Genomic DNA, 18281 nt, shown 5'->3' on the forward strand with positions numbered 1-18281 from the left:
AGGCCCCCACAAAAATGCTCACTTTATTTATACCTTGCTTTTCCCCCACAACACAACACAAGGTGGCTTATAGAGCAAAAAAAAAAAAAAGATGAAATAACAAACAGGTAAAACATATTAAAAGGTCAAAATAATGAGATCAACCCTCTGGAACAAATTTGGGAAGCATAAAGGGGAAGGAGCAGAAACAGAAATCCAACAATAGTCTGTTTTAATGATAGATCAATACCCTGTATTTTAAATAACCAGTATACTCTGGGAATGAAATATTCTTAGATAATATTAAGAGATTCGTGTTAATTCATATTTTGGAATGGAATAGTGCTAAAAAGATCCAAACAACACAAACTAGATAGAAAGAGGATAACAACTAAAAGGTTTCTGAGAAATCTAAGCCTTGGTGGCCTCTGAAACTGCAAATGGAATTTGACACAGGATGTAGACCATGAGCAAGCTTAATTTGTTAAGGGAGCTTAACTAAGGCTTTATTCTATGAATACTGGGAACAAAGCAGCCATGGGAACAGCATTAGAGGAATCTGCAGCACTATCATGAACAGGGGTACACTTTGGGCACAACATCATATATATTTTCAAAACTAGGCTTTTTGAATGAGAGTAAATGTACTGAATAACCTTGATGGAATCCATATATGCAAACCTTCAGCTTCGCCACCAGGAGCCAAGGCAGTCATGCAACAGGACGTAATTTGTTCAATCACCACAGCATACCAGATAAGAAGGAAAGTACAAAATACGTACTGATGAAAATGATTTTTTGTAAGAAAAGGTTGTACCATTTTGGAAAAGCAGAACCCAAAGTGTAGCATTCTGAAGAGAACGGAGGCAAAAAGGAATACCAAAACTCAAACCAAAATTCAAATAGTCTCAAGGTGACTCCATGATTTTTTTTTTGCAAGGAACAACAACCCTGTGATCCTGCCCATGAAAGCCTTCAACAACACATTTAGAGGTGGTTTGCCAGTTCCATCTTCTGAAATATAGCCTAAACAATGTGGTATTTTTAAGCACTGTGGATCCCAGCCCCAAAACTGTGGATCCCAACCCCTTAGCTCAATGCTGAGGTCACAAAAACATTTGACAGCAGTAAGATGTTTCTGGATGCCAGCCATTTACATGAATCTGCTAGCAACAAGGTGCAGTGTTTACAGTGAACTCTACAGAAAATGCTTCAACTTTACTCCACAAAAAGGAAAATTGGCTTGTTTACAAAGCCTTGGAAATGCTGAATTATTTTCAGTAAATGTTTGGGTTTTAGACTTATTTTATATATCTGTACACTTGCAGTCACATACAATTTATTCAGGTGTAAAGGGACTGTGGGTGGAAAAAAGGTTAAGAAGGCCTCTTCTAGAGGATTCCCATTCAAGTACTAGCCAGAAATGACCTTGGTATTCTTAAAAGATCAGAAAGGATCTGGCACCTTTTGGATATAGGCATAATTGAAAGTAGAGTTTATGAACTGGTTTTCTGAAAGACCACATTCTTCCATAGGAGGTTGTCCATGTTTTAAGAGTGAGGGACCAACCCTTTCCCTATCGCTACATCCACAAGAAACACAGGAGAGGGCTTTCTCTGGAACCTGGCACCCTGCATGGTCTTTTTCTGGTAGTTGGCAAAGACCTTTTTCCTGTTTGTGGGGCTTTTGACAACATGCTATTTTGTCTACATTTGTTGTTGCTTTAAATAAGTATATTTTATGAGTACTTTTGGTTTTTTCAGTTAATTATGTTTTAACTTCAGAGACTGAACATCCCTTAGCTGAAATTCTGAACTGCTTCAAAATCAAAAATTGTCCAAATAGGTGGATGAGACAGTGATGCCTTTATGGTTCAGTGTACACAAAATTTGTTTCATTCACAAAGTTATTAAAATATTAAGTAAAATTGCCTTCAGGTTTTGTCTACAAGGTGCACATGAAACAAATTAATTTCATGTTTAGACTTGAGTCTCATCTGTTCCCAAGCATTTCAAATAAGGGATACTCAATCTGTTTTATCTTTGGAAGCCTCTACCAGTTAGGGAGAAGAAAAAACATGGCATATAAAATAAAATTACAAAAAAGGATAACGGGCAGTTATAACATTATACAGAGAGGCATTTGAACTTTAAAAGTTCCATGTTATAACTAAGACCAGACAGAAAAGACAGGCTGGTTTTATTAGAAATGGAGCAGGCAAAGGACATCTTCTCTTTGACAACATTTTCTTGTATTTTCTGTGTTTCTGACTTAACCTTCAACTACTATATGGATTAACTTTTACATGTCCAAATCACTAATATTTTTTATCTGTGACATCATGGAGATTGATACTTACATTACAATTGGAAGAACCATCAAAACTTGGGTATGAATGGTCAGGCCATTCAGAGGAGTCTGTGCTACCTGACTGCCGACGCTGGGATTCATACTCCTTAAGCTGAAACGAAAGTAAGAAAATATTAAACATCTCATTTTGTTGGTTGCTGCTTGTTTATTCAGTTTCATGTATGTTACAAGAAAGTAGTAGTACTGGAAGAATTAAGAACTAAGTAACACAATACTTTCTAGGCCATATGTACACTACATCGCCTTTCAGAAATAATCTAAGAGAGGTAGACTGACAAGACAGAAATAGACTCAGTTCATTTATAGTGAAAATATTTGTCTGCTCTAGTAGAAACCTGAGAAAACTATCTTCTCAAAATTAATGTAGAGCACGTTTTCAAATTTTAGCCTCAAAGTAAGGACTCATTAAATATTTTACTGCTGACTCTACTACACTCTTATTATAGAGTGGTTCAGTTTTCATGCTTAGTTAAGCTAAAATGCAATTCACTTATTTATCAATACAGGCCTATACATGCTGTTTATAATAATACTGTACGGGGGACTCTCAATCTTTGTAAAGGCATTTAATCATAGAACTACTTCCATTTCTGAATCTCTTGGGCCTGGTTAGAGGGGTAGTAATGTATAGGTATATTTTCCTTTTGTACTACATTCCACCAGTTAATATTCTCTATGATAATGTTTTTTCCAATAATTACAGCAACTTCTACACAAGCTTACAGTGATCACCAATGCAACCTGACCTATCATTAGGAACCAGCTTAAAGAATATGGTTCCGAATTAGCTGATCAGGGGACAGAGAAGTATATGGCTCACATACCCTTGCAAGTGCTTCTTCAATTGTGATCATCTTTTCCTTGACCATCATCATTAACTGGATCCGCTCCTCATCACTCATTGTGATTTCACTTGCCACATAACCAACATCCTCCCCTAAAGATAAGAAAAAACAAATGAATGGAGAGTCACACATATTGAATCATGACCTTTGCAGTGTACGTCCCCAAATAATTATTCCCAAGTCATTTAGGCTCAAATTAATCCCTCTTTGAAATTCTGAGGCACTTGCATTTAAAATTTGGATAATTAGAGGTTTGTCACGTTAGTGTCAGGAGATACATTGCCATTCCCTCAATTTGCTCACCAATCCCACTGCATTCCATTTGGTGACAGAAACAAATGATAAAACATTCCTCTTCATTGACCAATTTTGCTTCCTTAGATCAATACAGCTTAGGAAGAAGGCATGCCAGGAATATATTTATTACACCTGGAAATCATTACAGAAAATGACAGAGCAGCAAAAAAGAATGCTAATCCAAAGCCTGAGTGTGGGATTATCTCTAGTGAGACCTATGCACTATAAACTAATTTTTGTCATTCTTTGTACAAATCTCTTATATACTCAACTTCTTACTCACTGCTTCAGATGAAGAAATATAGCAATTACTGATAAGACCAGAAGATATTGGTCCAGCTATCTGTGCTTAGGTACTAAAGGTAATTGAATGGCATTGCTTAATTGTATGATCACAGTATGTTTTTTAGTTGTGAGTTGTTCCAGTGACAGTTGTAGAAGAGTGGGCTACAAATATTTTACTGAAACATAATATATAGACATGCTAGAACAACTAACACATTCACACTAGAAAGGACTAGTGTTTTAAGGGAAGAGCAGACCTTAAAACAAATCAAAGTTCCTCCACCAGCATATTTATTTTTATATGCATATAAGTGGGAGGGTTCAGTGGCTTAGTAATAATGGGTTTACGAGATGGACATTTTGAGATCTGGAAATCAGTAAGTATCATTTGTTTAATGACATAGTGTTTTGACAGTATGTGTCCTATGCATAGTACAGGATGTTTGAAAAAGAACTCCCTATTCATCAATAGGGAGTTCTTTTTTTAAACACCCCGTATTAAGACCAAGGAAACTTTATACAATGAATATTTGTCAAAGCCAAGTTGGACACTATGCAATTGTTATCTGCATTATTACTTGTTACATCATTGAATACTTACAGATGTATCTGGACATGGTAAAATTAAATAAATGAATATACCCATCAAACAATCCAATTAATATTTGATAATTTAAACAACAAGTTATATTCCAGCTGCTAAATTAATTTAGCATTGCTTTGACCAGCAGAAAGTTGTTCAAGAACCACTTGGTCTTTATGTCAAGAGTTGCATTCAGGGAAGATGGATTAGCTCCATTTGATTGGTAATATATTCATTGTTGAAGAAAAATCCTATTTTTCTTAAGATTTTCAGTGATTTTGTTTGACTAGAGAGATGGGCCGAAACTAACAAAATGAAATTCAACAGGGACAAATGCAAGATATTTCATTTCGGCAGAAAAAATGAAATGCAAAGTTACAGAATGGGGGATGCCTGGCTCGACAGCAGTATGTGTGAAAAAGATCTTGGAGTCCTTGTGGACAACAAGTTAAACATGAGCCAGCAATGTGATGTGGCGTCTAAAAAAGCCAACAGGATTTTGGCCTGCATCAATAGGAGTATAGCATCTAGATCCAGGGAAGTCCTGCTCCCCCTCTATTCTGCCTTGGTCAGACCACACCTGGAATACTGTGTCCAATTCTGGGCACCACAGTTGAAGGGAGATGTTGACAAGCTGGAAAGTGTCCAGAGGAGGGCAACTAAAACTATCAACGGTCTGGAGAACAAGCCCTATGAGGAGCGGCTTAAAGAGCTGGGTATGTTTAGCCTGTAGAATAGAAAGCTGAGAGGAGACATGATAGCCATGTACAAATATGTGAGGGGAAGTCATAGGGAGGAGGGAGCAAGCTTGTTCTGTGCTGCCCTGGAGACTAGGATGCGGAACAATGGCTTCAAACTACAGGAAAGGAGATTCCACCTGAACATTAGGAAGAACTTCCTCACTGTGAGAACTGTTCAGCAGTGGAACTCTCTGCCCTGTACTGTGGTGGAGGCTCCTTCTTTGGAGGCTTTTAAGCAGAGGCTGGATGGCCATCTGTCAGGGGTGCTTTGAATACGATTTCCTGCTACTTGGCAGGGGGTTGGACTGGATGACCCACGAGGTCTCTTCCAACTCTATTATTCTATGATTCTATGACTAAAATGCACATAATAATTAGCTTGATTGGATTAAAGATTTGAACTAACTATCTGAATTTTAAACATATTTAAAGTTTATATGTTTATGAGCAAACCTGCTTTCATATTTCCACAGACATATTTTAAAACGTGAATTGTAAAAAAAAATCATCCTTTAAAAATATTTATTCTATGCTGTGTACCTTAGCACAGAATAATTCTGAGAGATAAGGATTCTTCTGTTGAATTGCATTGCTTTCAAGAGTTTATCTGGCAATAGCAGATAACTTTCAAATATGATGAAATTAAATGAGTGAAAATGTAATTCAGAGAATTAAGACCAACCTTGATAAAATATTTCAGTTGCTTACCTCTATTCCAGTTAAGGTCTCATTATCTACATAGATTTACACTCTGAAAATGTGTCATTAATATTAAAAGACAGCATTCTGATAAAGCTGTACCTTTTGAAGACTGCCTCATTAGTCCCTTCTGATTCTTTCGAAAATTTTGCCAGAAATACTTGTTCTTCTTTTTCCAATCTGCTTTACCTGTTGAGGGACACAAATTGTAAACACACATTATTATTATTATTATTATTATTATTATTATTATTATTATTATTATTACTACTATTACTACTACTATTATCTCACCTTCTCTCTCTATATGGACACTCAAAGTGGTTCACAATTAAAAGTATTACAATACAACTCAAAATATACAATATACAAATATTAAAACAGTCTTAAACATCATTAATATTAAACACAATTCAAGTTAAAACCATAAAAGCATTTAAAACCACAACACATCCTGACTTAAACCCCTTCATCTTTAAACACCGTTGAAATAAAAAGGTTTTAGCCTGCTGCCAGAAGGACAGCAGGGAAGGGGCCATTCTGGTTTCCCTGGGCAGGGAGTTCCTGAGTCACATGCAAAGATACATATAAACGTATACATGTTAGTAAAAAGCTCCCTCATCCTCTGTATCATTTCTTAACCCTGTAAAATCAGTTTTGAAAAGAATATTAGCATTAGTATGGATTTTAGAAAAAATAATCATTCAGGATATGGAAGCAGAAGGCATATTTTTAAATTTCATTTCTATAAAAATATCACCTGTTTATTTATTTATTTTTTTTAAAAAAGTCAGTTTGGATCACCTAGATTTTAAAGAAAATAAGATAATTTCATTTTTCTCATTGTGGCGATTGCTGTTGGTTTTGGTATACTGGAAGGAATTATGGCTCATATGACCACAAGCTTGAGTGATGAAGCAAAATCCCTCCATGATTTTACCTGTGTGCCCTTCAGACCTGAAAAATATGCAAAGAAATACTTCTCTGAAGGTATAAAACATTAAAATAGTATTTAAAGTTTTAAAAAACTTGGGAAAAACCCCTAATGATTATTTTTCCCAGAGCAAGAAGCAACACAACTGGCATTACTATAAATATTTGATAACCATGAGGTAGGCGAACGTGGTCTTCAAAAATAAAAAGTATGGAATAAGATGAAGTATACTAACCTACAGCACTTTCTTCAGAACTTGACTTATGAAGGGTGAATCTAAAAGGAAAAAAAACAGAAATCAATTGATTGCTGCAAGCATCTCAAATACATGAAAAATGTTTTGCCTTACAGTAAACCAAGACATGAAGCATCAAAAGCTGTCCTCTCTCCCCACAACTCCTTTTCTTATGAATGCACACTGAAGTCAGCAGGAGAAACAGTATCTTAGCTCCAGCCATGCTTATACAATGGCATTAGCTCAGCTCCAAACACTATGAAACAAGCTTCTAGTGACTGAGGCAGAAAGCTATGTATGGAGAACAAAAGAGTTAAAGTTTCAAGGGTCAAAGGGGAAAATGTGCAGAAAAAGAATGTCCTTGCTCTCTCCAGCCAGCCCCCCCTTTCCTTTCCTAACAGTCCACACAGAAAATTAGCGGAGCACGCCTGCCATCAACATGTTGCAAAATTTGGTCCCAAATCGAATGCTATACATTTAATTCTGCCCTTAAAAAAGAAACATATTCAGCTTATAATGCAGCATTTTAACAGCAGAGTAAACATTTATTACCAGAGCTGGAGAAAGAAGGGTTGGGAGATTAGTAGTCACACACTTATTACTTAGATTTCAATTAAAAGAGAAAACAGAAATGATATAAAACCCTACGGCAAATGTTCATAAGTATTGTACTGACTGGCATGGTGAGGACAATAAATTACATTCACTACATTTTAAAGAATATTAAGCACTGCAATATAAAATGTTTATATTGTTTATTATTTTCATCTTGCACCAGAATCTAGATGTCAAGATCTGCCCCCATCCATTGAAATTTTTCTGAAGAGGAGGAGAATTAGGATTTGGTGCTGGCATAAGTGTAGCTGGGGACATGGGTGACTTACTGCTCCTGCCACCCCAAGGGAACCCAACTGTGGCCATTTTGAGTACTATCTGGAGAGGCTCACAGAAGCACCAGTCATGACAACCTGCATCCAGGCTAAGGTGTGCTAGCTTGGTGCCCAATTGGTAGCACCAGGCCTCCTATCATCCAAGGGGAGGTGGTAAGTCACATGGGATCTGAATCAAAATACTGAGAGAAGTTATATGAAAAGCATCATCATTTTCACTACCACTATCAGGCTCTTCGGTCCTAGCTCTTTAACAGCATATCACTGTCTTCCCAGAGAACTCTGGCCTAGAGCTCAAAGATGTAGCTGGGTTAAGAATATCCATATGCAGAGGGAACTTGTTACACTTTAGAGAGAATGATGTTGGTAGGATAAGGTATCACACACTAAGTCTACTTTCTCAGGTCCATGGAACTAACCTTTATAGCCAGACTGTGATTAGCTATAGAAATGCAAAACTGATGGGTATGGCTAAGAGAGAACAAGTTCAGTGGTGGACAAAGGCAGGAGATAAGATGTTGCCTAAAACCAAGGTGACTAGATAAACATATTAATGGTGGAGTAAGTTATTGGAATGTAGAGAAATGTTGCCTAGGAACCAGAAAGGGGATGTGATACTGGGCAAGAGTGTCATCACGAGAGTAAGGTATTAACTGGTGTTATAATACATACAGGTTAGAGCATTGACATAGGACCATGGCCTCTGTTTCTGATGCTGGAATTCTTCTTAGCTTCCCAAAGATCCTGCAAATGGTGACTAAAGCACAAAATGTCTGTAGGTTCTAGGTTCAAGGCCTGAGATCTTCAGATAGAGATGGGAAAGACTCAAGATGGATAGTTACAGTCATTATAAAGAATGTTCAGTTGATGGTTTCACTTGAGCTGGATCAACACTGCCATATAATACAGTTTTAGAATGTAGTTTAATGGCATTGAACTGGATTAAACGGCAGGCTCATATAATGCAATTGAATGCAGTTAATCTGCATTCTGAAATCAGATTATATGGTAGTGTAGATCTACCATTGAATTAAGGGGGCTATCTATGTTCCAAATAAAGGGAAACTATTATCACTGAGATAGATTCAAATCCATCTAAGATCACTGAGATCTTATTCCTCTTCATTTATTATCCTCTTTAATGTAGATTCCCATTGTTTCTCTAACTTCAACATGCATTACACTTTCTGGCAAAAATAAAGCATTGTTACCAAAATGGTTCTCCAAAGTCAGAGGAGAAAAAAGTTGATCTTGGACCAAATGGAGCAAATCTAGATCCAAAGCAATGCAGATTTACAGTAATTAACTCACTTTGTGTTAGTAGGGGCATACTAAAGTGAAGATTAGCATTTACTTGAACTAACATTTCAGTGCTCATCCACACTTTAGATTTCAAACCCATCCGAATTGCACTTTCTAGGAGTAGCAGCAGAGGGCAATGAAGAGGTTTTGATCAACTTAAAAATTCTACAAGAAGAAACCAAACTGTATTTTGTTTTAGAGCAGTATTCACTGTAACTGATCCAGCTGATTAGAAGCCAACTGTTTATAAGCATGAAAAACATAATCATCAATTTGCAGGGACATCATGAAAGGGGAAACGATAGCATGAAGTTTAATTTTGATTCAGTAAAGTCATCCAAGCAGAGGCAGTAACAGCAGTGCTTGGACATGGCAAATCATCTCTTTTTTTGAGTCTGATTAGAAATTTAATCTGAAGCAAACAGCTAACTGATGCAACCAAATTCCAGATCTAAACTGCACCAGGTGCATGGTGGAAAGGCACTGTGTTGCCAGGTCCTTTAGAGATTCAGTTTACATTCGGGACATTCGGGACAGCTTGTGAAAAGAAAATTAATGGTTTGGGTGGGTTCACAGCACTAGCACCAATTACTTGATTGTTAGGAAGGAGCCCAAACAAGAGGTATATTGGAAAAGATCTGTATTCCTCTATGCCGCATTTCAAACAAAAACAAAGATGTGTGTAGAAGATGGCTGGCTATAGAAGTCAGAGCTTTTTGTAACTTGTTCATGTTTTATCCTTAGAAGATGGCCACACATTTAATTCAGCTGGATAGGCAGACAAGACGAACAAGTATGTGTGTATAATCAACCTCACATACACAATCACACATTTCAATATATAGATTCTATATTAATAATATTGCAGTTCTTAACCCCAACTTGTCAGGTTATGCAAATGCGCTCATAACTGTATAAACCAACTCAAAAAAGGGTTCCTCGGGAGGAGAGAAAACATGACAGCAAGAGACACATTCAGGATACAGCAATATCTGCAGTTCCTTCAGATATCACATCTGGCTAAAGTGACACATGCCTTAATCACATTGTATTTGGATTATTATAGTGCATTCTACATGGATCTGCCTTTGGGAAGTGTTTGAAAACAGGTTCAGTCAGGCTGCCAACTAGCACAGGTTATGAGTCTCCTTTTTGAAACAGCTTCACAGCCTGCAGATCTATTTCTGGACAGAATTTAAAGTGATGACGATTACTCTTAAAGCCCTACATGGATTGAGTCCAAACCATTAGAAAAGATTTTCTTTCTTTCTATATGAGCTAGCTTGACCTCTTGAGATCTGCAAAAGAAACCATCTTTCAGTTATACCACTATGACAGATATGCCTGGCGGGGGCAGAGATGAACATCTTCTTTGTGGTAGCTCCCAAGCTATGGAACTCCCTTCCATGGGAGGTCTGGTTGGACCTCTCCCAGGAGTCTTTCCGTAGGCAACTAAATACCTTTTGTATTTAAGGAGCCTTTGATACAACACTCAGATTGAGCATTTAATGGGACATGGTTGTTTCTATTTGATTGTGTTATATATATTTTTAACCTGCATTTTTAATTAATCACACACAAATATCATTCAGTAGCTGTAATGGTGTCTATAGAAAGCGTCATCTTCATAATTAAAAGTGTGGCTTCATATAGGCAGTATATGCTGAAATAATTTTGCATGGGTTATACTGGCTTCTTTTTTTGGGCTCAGCTGTGGAAACCCACTGGCTGACTGTAAATGCTCTTTGGGCACGTCACACTCGTGCAGTCTCAGAGGAAGGCAAATGCAGTCCCTTCTGAACAAATCTTGCCAAGAAAAGCCTGTGACAGTTTTGCCTTAGGGTCACCATAAGTCAGAAATGTCTTGAAAGCACACAATCACTACCACCACCACCAATTCATAACCATGCATTTATAAGTGCTACAGACATTTTAATTTTCAAAAGCAAACTGCAATTTCTAAGGAAAAGACAATGGCTCACTTTCTATACCGCCAGGCCTCAGTGACGGACTAAACAGAGCACAAGGAGCCCATGTGAAAGGAAGAGGTGGAAAGCTTATCACTGAACACACTATAAGACTACCATACAAAACTACAAATCCCAGGATTTGATAAAATGGAGCAATGTCTGCGAAAGTGCTATAACTATGCAGCATGAAAGAGACCCTGGCATGGAATTCTTTCTTCCCCTCGCACAGTTGCACACAGCAATATTTGCTGCTAATTACAAAGGCAGAAAAACATCCTTCATCTCAGCCGTCCGCGAGGTAAAAAGTGGCCTTCAAGTTCTACTGAAGGTGTGAATAATTAGGCATTAGTTACGGGAGGGGGAGCAGGGAGGGGAGCATTTACAGCACCTGAGAATAGCCTTCTTGTTTGATTTGACAATTATGCTGCTCTGGCCGTGTTGAACCTGCAGCTTCTCCAGTAACACACACTGGACATGATTTGTACTCTTCCATTCATGGACTGACAACTTGCTTTGAAACTTAATGATGCAGTGGCACTTGGCAGAAGTTTCAGAGCTGCATGTCTGAAAAGCAGCCAAATGCCATTACTCCGCCGCTTTGGCCGTTTGGTTTTGCTGTGCTCTGATGTACAGCTTCATTAGCAGACTTCCCTATGAAATGCACTCCAAGTAAAAGGACTCTACAGTCAGTGGTTCACAAGCGGATGAAAGAAATAGGATAGATGGCTAATTACGGACTTTGAAGATCTATTTACTATCAAATTCTGTATACGGTAGAGGATGAATGTCATTTTAAAATGCCCCAAATTTTAATCTGCTGCTGTTATACAAGCACTCTATCTACATCTGGAAACTTGATGCAAGAAAGGGAGAATAGATGGTGAAAATACTGGGACACTGCTTAACATACTATAAGCTCTTTATAAATGTTAATTGTTTGACCAGAGATGCAAGAAGTAAAAACCCCTTTCAGGATACAAAATGCACTCTATCAAAGCTGTATATTTGTAAGTAGTGGATTATATATGTTCATATACTGTATATGCTGCATTTTCATTCTATTGCAACATTTATTGCTGGAGTTTTTTTAAAGCATGGCTGCCACTAATATTTAGGAACTTCAATTTGATTACAAATGAATGCAAGACATATAACAATACAATAAGTGGGAAAAGTCTGAAATGTCCATCTATAAATGCAATAATATCTAGACAGATTTGGTGATAACATTGTTTGGTAACAAAAATCTATTGACAATTGATTTTAAGGTTGCTTTTGCAAAGAGAAAAGGAAAACAGAGAATGGGTACATATTGGTAGTTTGTCCAGTGGTATCATCCACTGAACTGCAGTGGTTATTGCAACACGCATCACTGCTCTAGCCATCTGTGTTCCCTCTCTTTAAAACCTTGGTCAATCTGGCTGCAGGATGAAGTCCAAACACTGAACACATTGCATACAGATGCAGGGAAAAGCTAGCATCCCACTTAAAAACAGGGTTTTTTTTGGCTCTCCTTCTGTGAGGTAATAAAGTTTCAGCTTTATCAGACCTGGCCTCATTCTAGACTTTGATAAAGACATCTGTGGGTTTTTTTATATATATAAAGTGGCTAATTTTACTGCATACCGAGTCCACTTGGGCCCTGAAATGTAAAAAACCCCTGCATTTGTGTAATAACTTCTAAATTGACAGTAAATGGGGAAAAACCACCACCATCATGTGCTGCTTTTATGAACATGGTCTTGGAGAAATTGAGAGCGAGATTATCCTGATTTGTTTTTATTTTGCTATTAAGAATCATAAATGCAGATGTGCTTGAAAATGCACCCAAATTACATTTACTGACTGAAAAATGTACAGGTGCATAATGTAGCCCTAAACATTAAGGCATAGCTACTATAAACCACCTATATAACTAATTACACTCTCTTGTCCCTTCCCAATAACTATTTACAACCCAACTGAAGCAGAGAACCTGCTTGCTTGAGTTTGGAGCCCTGAATACATTGATACAAAGGCCTTTTGCCTCCTTCCTTTGAAGGGAGCTTGTTTATCTGCCTGCATTATACAATGCCCAGTAACCAAACTACTGTGACAACTGACACCTTTATGAGTAGAGCTGAGTGAATGCAGTATAATTTATTTAGGAGGAGATGACATTGTGACGAAAAGGGCCTTTAGTGTTCCTATCAAGATTTGCATGAACCTGAAGTGAAAGGCAAGGCTGAGAGGTTCTGACCCTGCTAGTTTCAGTGTGAGAAAGATGGAAGGCAAAGAGTCCCATTCAACTATCTTGTCATTATGTCTCCATAGCAATGGCTCTTTCAACAGGTCAAAACTTTCTCAGCGCTTCCAAACATGGCATTCCTCTTGCTTTGTCTTGTCTTTTCCCCTCTACACCAGGCAACACAGATATAACCACTTACACTTTTATTTTAAAGCACGGGTAGGCAAAAGGTACAAATGGATCTATCACTGGGCAGCTTGTAATCAATTAGCAAGGCCTTTTGACTTTTCATTGCTTAATTGAAGCAACAACAAAAGTGCTCCCCATCCATACAACTGGAAACAAAGAAATCTCACCACAATCTGCTAAGTTTATGAAAGGACTGTGACTTGCAATTTTGAAAAATTCCTGAATTAAGAATGTGCTCAGAAACATCTTGCATATTCATTCTAAGCGTCGAGTCTATCTATACACCATTCTGAGATACTACTATATACCAGGTCCCAGGAAGTTGACCTTGACTTTCTAATAATTATTTCCTCTCTCACTTTATCCTTAATCAATTGTATTTTTTGAAGAGAAGTTGGATGCCCACCTATGAGAGATATATGGATTGCTGCAAGAAGCCCAAGGTTGTGCCAGATGTTCTTATAGTCACTTCTACATCTCTTGGTTCTATGAGTCAAATCAGAGAATCCATTTAATAGCATTTGATCTCCTCAATCTGACACATTGGTAAGAATATTTTGTCTCCATTCTAGATAGGCACTGGGAAAATGTGAAGCCCCTTCACTCACCCAGGGAAAGACTGGTCATTACTATTGCACTCCTAGGCACTTCAAAACCACATTGAAGCCCCAGAATATAAGCAAGCAAGTTGTTTATTGATGATTATAAGCAAGTAAAAGCAAAATATAGTTCAGAGTCAGTAAATTAGGTTTAAATCCAAAAGAGCAAGGTTCATGAGACAAGAGTCTATAAAAACCACTCAAAGAGTATAGTCCAAAACTGGATTATTTCCCAAGACATGAATCAAAGCTAATCACAGGAAACCAAGACTGGAGTGCAGGATTAATTCCAAGGTGGTTCCAGATGTGGAGTCAATGATGATCCACAAACAAGGCACAGGAAAACAAGACTTGAATGCAGGAATAGTTCCAAGGTATAAAGTCAAAGATGAAACCCAAGGCAAATGTCTCGACTGGAATAAACTCCAAACAGCAAAGTCACTGGAATTCCACTGGATTCATGGCAAGGCTGATACTTGAAGCAAGATACAGGAACACGGAGCAAAGATCCTTCTTTCTTGAATAAGCAAAGTTGCCACCTCTGGCTGTGGCCGAGAAAAACAAGGCACTTTAAGGAAAACCCAAGGTCTTGCTCTCATGAGAAAACTACTCATTAGAGTGCTTCAAAAACAACCATTTGCTTCTTCACAAACATTCTCTTTCCCTCCTCCGGTGAGTTGTTGCTGCTCTCCTATCAAACTCATTATCCTCCTCTAAACTAGAATGTCTATCTGACACCTAGTGATCGGGCCTTGACTGCTGGAAGAAATGTGATTCAAAATGCCTGCTTGCATCCATTCTGTCTCTGGTCCCAGAACCCACTGGGACAGATTCTGGCTGCAACTCAGGCCCAAACCCAGAGTCCTCTGGCAAAGGTGGTGCAGGGACAATCACTGGCTGAATGGGCCCAATCTCAGGTTGGGCTACAACCATTTCCTCCTAGAGGAGGTGCTTTCCTTTCTCCAAGCTAGTCTAGGAAAAGCATTAAAAAACTGAAGGAAGAATCAATTGAGACACATAAAAATAGCAAAAATGGGTCAAGAAGAACAAAACATGTTTTAAAATTATAATTAAATAAGGAAAAAAGGGATGTATGTAAAGAGAATTACTAAAGAAAATGCCATTAAAGGGGATCTACAAAAAGTCTCCATGAACTAAGGAAAACTAAAGAAATACATGGAGATAGATCAGGTAATTCTTGATTAAAAGGGAAGCTAATGAAACTCATTCATTCATGCTCAGAAATGGAAATTTAAGAAATAGATCATAGGACAACTGTGTAATGTGCAGGTCCAACATCTACTGCGTTGTGGATGCATGTTTACTCACAGCTGTCTTAATTGTATAAACCAGGACCAACTCCTAGAAAGTCCCAACTCTCCACCCTATTCTGAAAGTTTCATGGCTTTCTAGGCCTACTTCAGTGGAAGATCACAAAAGTGAAAATTATCTCAGCTAATATTGCTTAAAGCTGAGAGAGAAACCCAGCAACCCTATTACTTCTGCAGTATTTATTTACTTGCTTATTTAGGTTCATTGTTAACAGGCAACTTGGGATATTCACAGACTCAAGCCTCCGGTCTCCTAAGAGGAAGGAAACACAACATCTGGAGAAGAAAGACCTATCCCTGTGGGAGGAAGCTGTCATTCTGCTGCTGTCTCCTTTTGTTTCAGAGAGTGGAGTTTCCCAAACCTTTGTGGATATTCTCCCCGTCTTGACCGAAGATCATATTTTTGTATTCTTTTAAAAGAGCACACATAACTCCCATGATTTCTGAGATTTTTTAAAAGGCTATTCTATACAAATGGCAATTATGAAGAGCAACAACTAAGAATCCACCTGTAAATATTAAGGTGGGATGATCTGACACATAGCTTTTTCTATGGGTGTACATGAAAGGATTGGATTTGGACTCTGGAGATTAAGTTTTGAATTTCCTGCTATGGAAACCTACTGGATGGCCTTAACCAAGTCACACTCTCTCAGGCTCAGATGGAAGCAATGGCAAACCGCCTCTGAACAAATCTTGTCAAGAAACTCAATGAGAGTTTTGCTTTAAGGTCACCATACATTGGAAATGACGTGAAGGCAAACAAGAACAACATAAATTGACAAATTAGAATCTCAAAGACATCCACACTTGAAAGCCAGTAAACTATAAGGAGAGGTCAACACTGTTCCATTTTTTAGTCAACAGTAAAAACCAGAACTCAGCCAGGCACATACAAAAGGGAATTTAGTGTCTCAAAATATTTAAGCAAAGAGGACAAGTTTGGCACGAAGTACACAGCACATCACCATGTACAAAAGTGTTTTGGTCATGACCAACAGCTTCAGCCCACTTCAACAAGCTCTGCATTCTTCTGAATAGAGGTCTTCGTTTTTCCAAGTACAATTGCCAGGAAGAAATATCCCTTCAGCTGCTCAGAGTGTGGTCTGGCTCGTCACATGTCACAAGCAATGTTTGGCTGCATTCTCGCTCCCATTGTGAGTGTTATTGTGGGAGTTTCCTGCCCTACTTCTCTCAGGGAAATTATTCATAGGCAGCATGAATAATGTGGTCACCAATGAAATCTACCCTGAAACATTAAGGCTCACTTTCCCTCAGAACAAGATTAAGTTTCAGAATGTGAGTGCCCCTCTTCTCTACTCTTTTTAAAATCCACCTCACAGTAGCTGACAAAGCAAGGAGGAAGTATTCATTTTTCACATTAATTAAAAGCCAACCTTCAAATCCTACTTTCCCTGCCTCCTTGCTTATTTTTGCCCTTTTCCTCTTTTGCATTCCTCATCATTGTGGCTCTTCAGTCTCATTACAGACAAGTTCATGTTAAAATGCCATGGTTAATTTGGTTCCTCTGAGAACCTACTGAAATGAAACATGGCAGTACTTAAATTCACTCAAATGATGATATGACTCACAAGTGCTGATTGAGAATCCAGCAGGATTGGTACTTCAGCCTGGACATTAACCACAATAGGAGCAACAATCTTAAACATGCATTCTGAGATGTCTGTTATCTAGATTAATTGGGTTATGCATAAAACAAGAGACGCACAAAGGAGGAAAGGGGCAAAAATAAGCAAGGAAGAAGGGAAACTAGGATTTTTTTTTAACTTAGGACCTCATGAGACACAGCCCGCTCTCTCTCTCTCTCTCCCCCCCCCCCCATTTCTACACACTTTGAAAACAGTTTAAATATGGAATTCCCACAGAGCCCATCATACGATGCAAAACTCCCCATGGGACTCTTAAAAATACGTTTAAAGTGTGCAGAAGCAGAGGTTTTAGTAGTCGGGTAGCAAGTGTCTTCAGAACACCCAATTCGCACAAAAATGGGTAAAGGCACTTATTTACATGTAGGATGGGAACTGTCAGATTCCCCGTGTTAGATCATTTTAGTGATGTTAAATAGTGGGTGATTTTATGAATGGTACCATAGAAAATGCATACCTGTATAATGTATTTTTTAAAAAATTGTACAACTGATGGACTGCAACTCTCATCAGCCCAAGACCTGGTTAGGCTACAACTCCCATCCACTCCAGAGACAGAGAAACAACCTGCAGCTCTGCTCCTAATTGGTCAAATGGCTTATCAAGCTACAACTTTAATCATCTCCAGGCTTCCTAGTGAAGGGGTAAGAACATTGGAAGATGCAACCTGGTAAGTAGGCTGAACCTTGTGCCTGTTTAGGAGGAGAGCTGACTTTTGGTCATGAGTGGGAATCATGCAGCTCTGGATGTGGCTGGACTCTGATCTGGGGCTAATGGGAGTTGCAGCTGGCCAAGTCTAGAACTGATGAGAGCTGCAGCCTGATCATGTCTTGGGCTGATGGGAGTTGCAGCCCATCAGCTGTACGATTTTACAGAAGGTCCCATTTGATGGGTATGCATTTTCTAATGGGGTCATTCATAAAATCAAAAAGAAAACAAGGATATTTCTAATAAATAGCTTTAGAAAATGCCTATCTGGTCAATGCTAGGTATATACACTCATAACAACATAGAATCCCTCCAGCTTGCCAGAGATCAAACCCTTGGACATGCACTCAGACTACGTAGTTCATTATGAGACACACAACAGTACAGTAGAGTATGACAGAAGACAGGTGGAAAACATTTGCAGCCGAGAT

The 18281-nt window shown here is 38.3% G+C and overlaps 1 protein-coding gene across 4 annotated transcripts in view; it reads right to left on the minus strand.

Annotated features, from left to right (window-relative positions):
* The window catches only part of sash1 (SAM and SH3 domain containing 1), a 713255-nt gene that overhangs the window by 67349 nt on the left and 627625 nt on the right, over window positions 1-18281 (minus strand). For all 4 annotated transcript variants that reach the window (XM_062977589.1, XM_062977586.1, XM_062977588.1 and 1 more), the window contains exons 5-8: window positions 6968-7008; window positions 5901-5987; window positions 3174-3286; window positions 2339-2440 (exon numbers count right to left, since the gene is read on the minus strand). In XM_062977589.1, the coding sequence (XP_062833659.1) occupies window positions 2339-2440; window positions 3174-3286; window positions 5901-5987; window positions 6968-7008 (343 nt within the window). The remainder of the gene's footprint in view (window positions 1-2338; window positions 2441-3173; window positions 3287-5900; window positions 5988-6967; window positions 7009-18281) is intronic.

The sequence above is a fragment of the Anolis carolinensis genome, chromosome 1 (assembly GCF_035594765.1).
Source record: "Anolis carolinensis isolate JA03-04 chromosome 1, rAnoCar3.1.pri, whole genome shotgun sequence".
In the NCBI taxonomy this organism is placed as follows: Eukaryota; Metazoa; Chordata; class Lepidosauria; order Squamata; family Dactyloidae; genus Anolis; species Anolis carolinensis.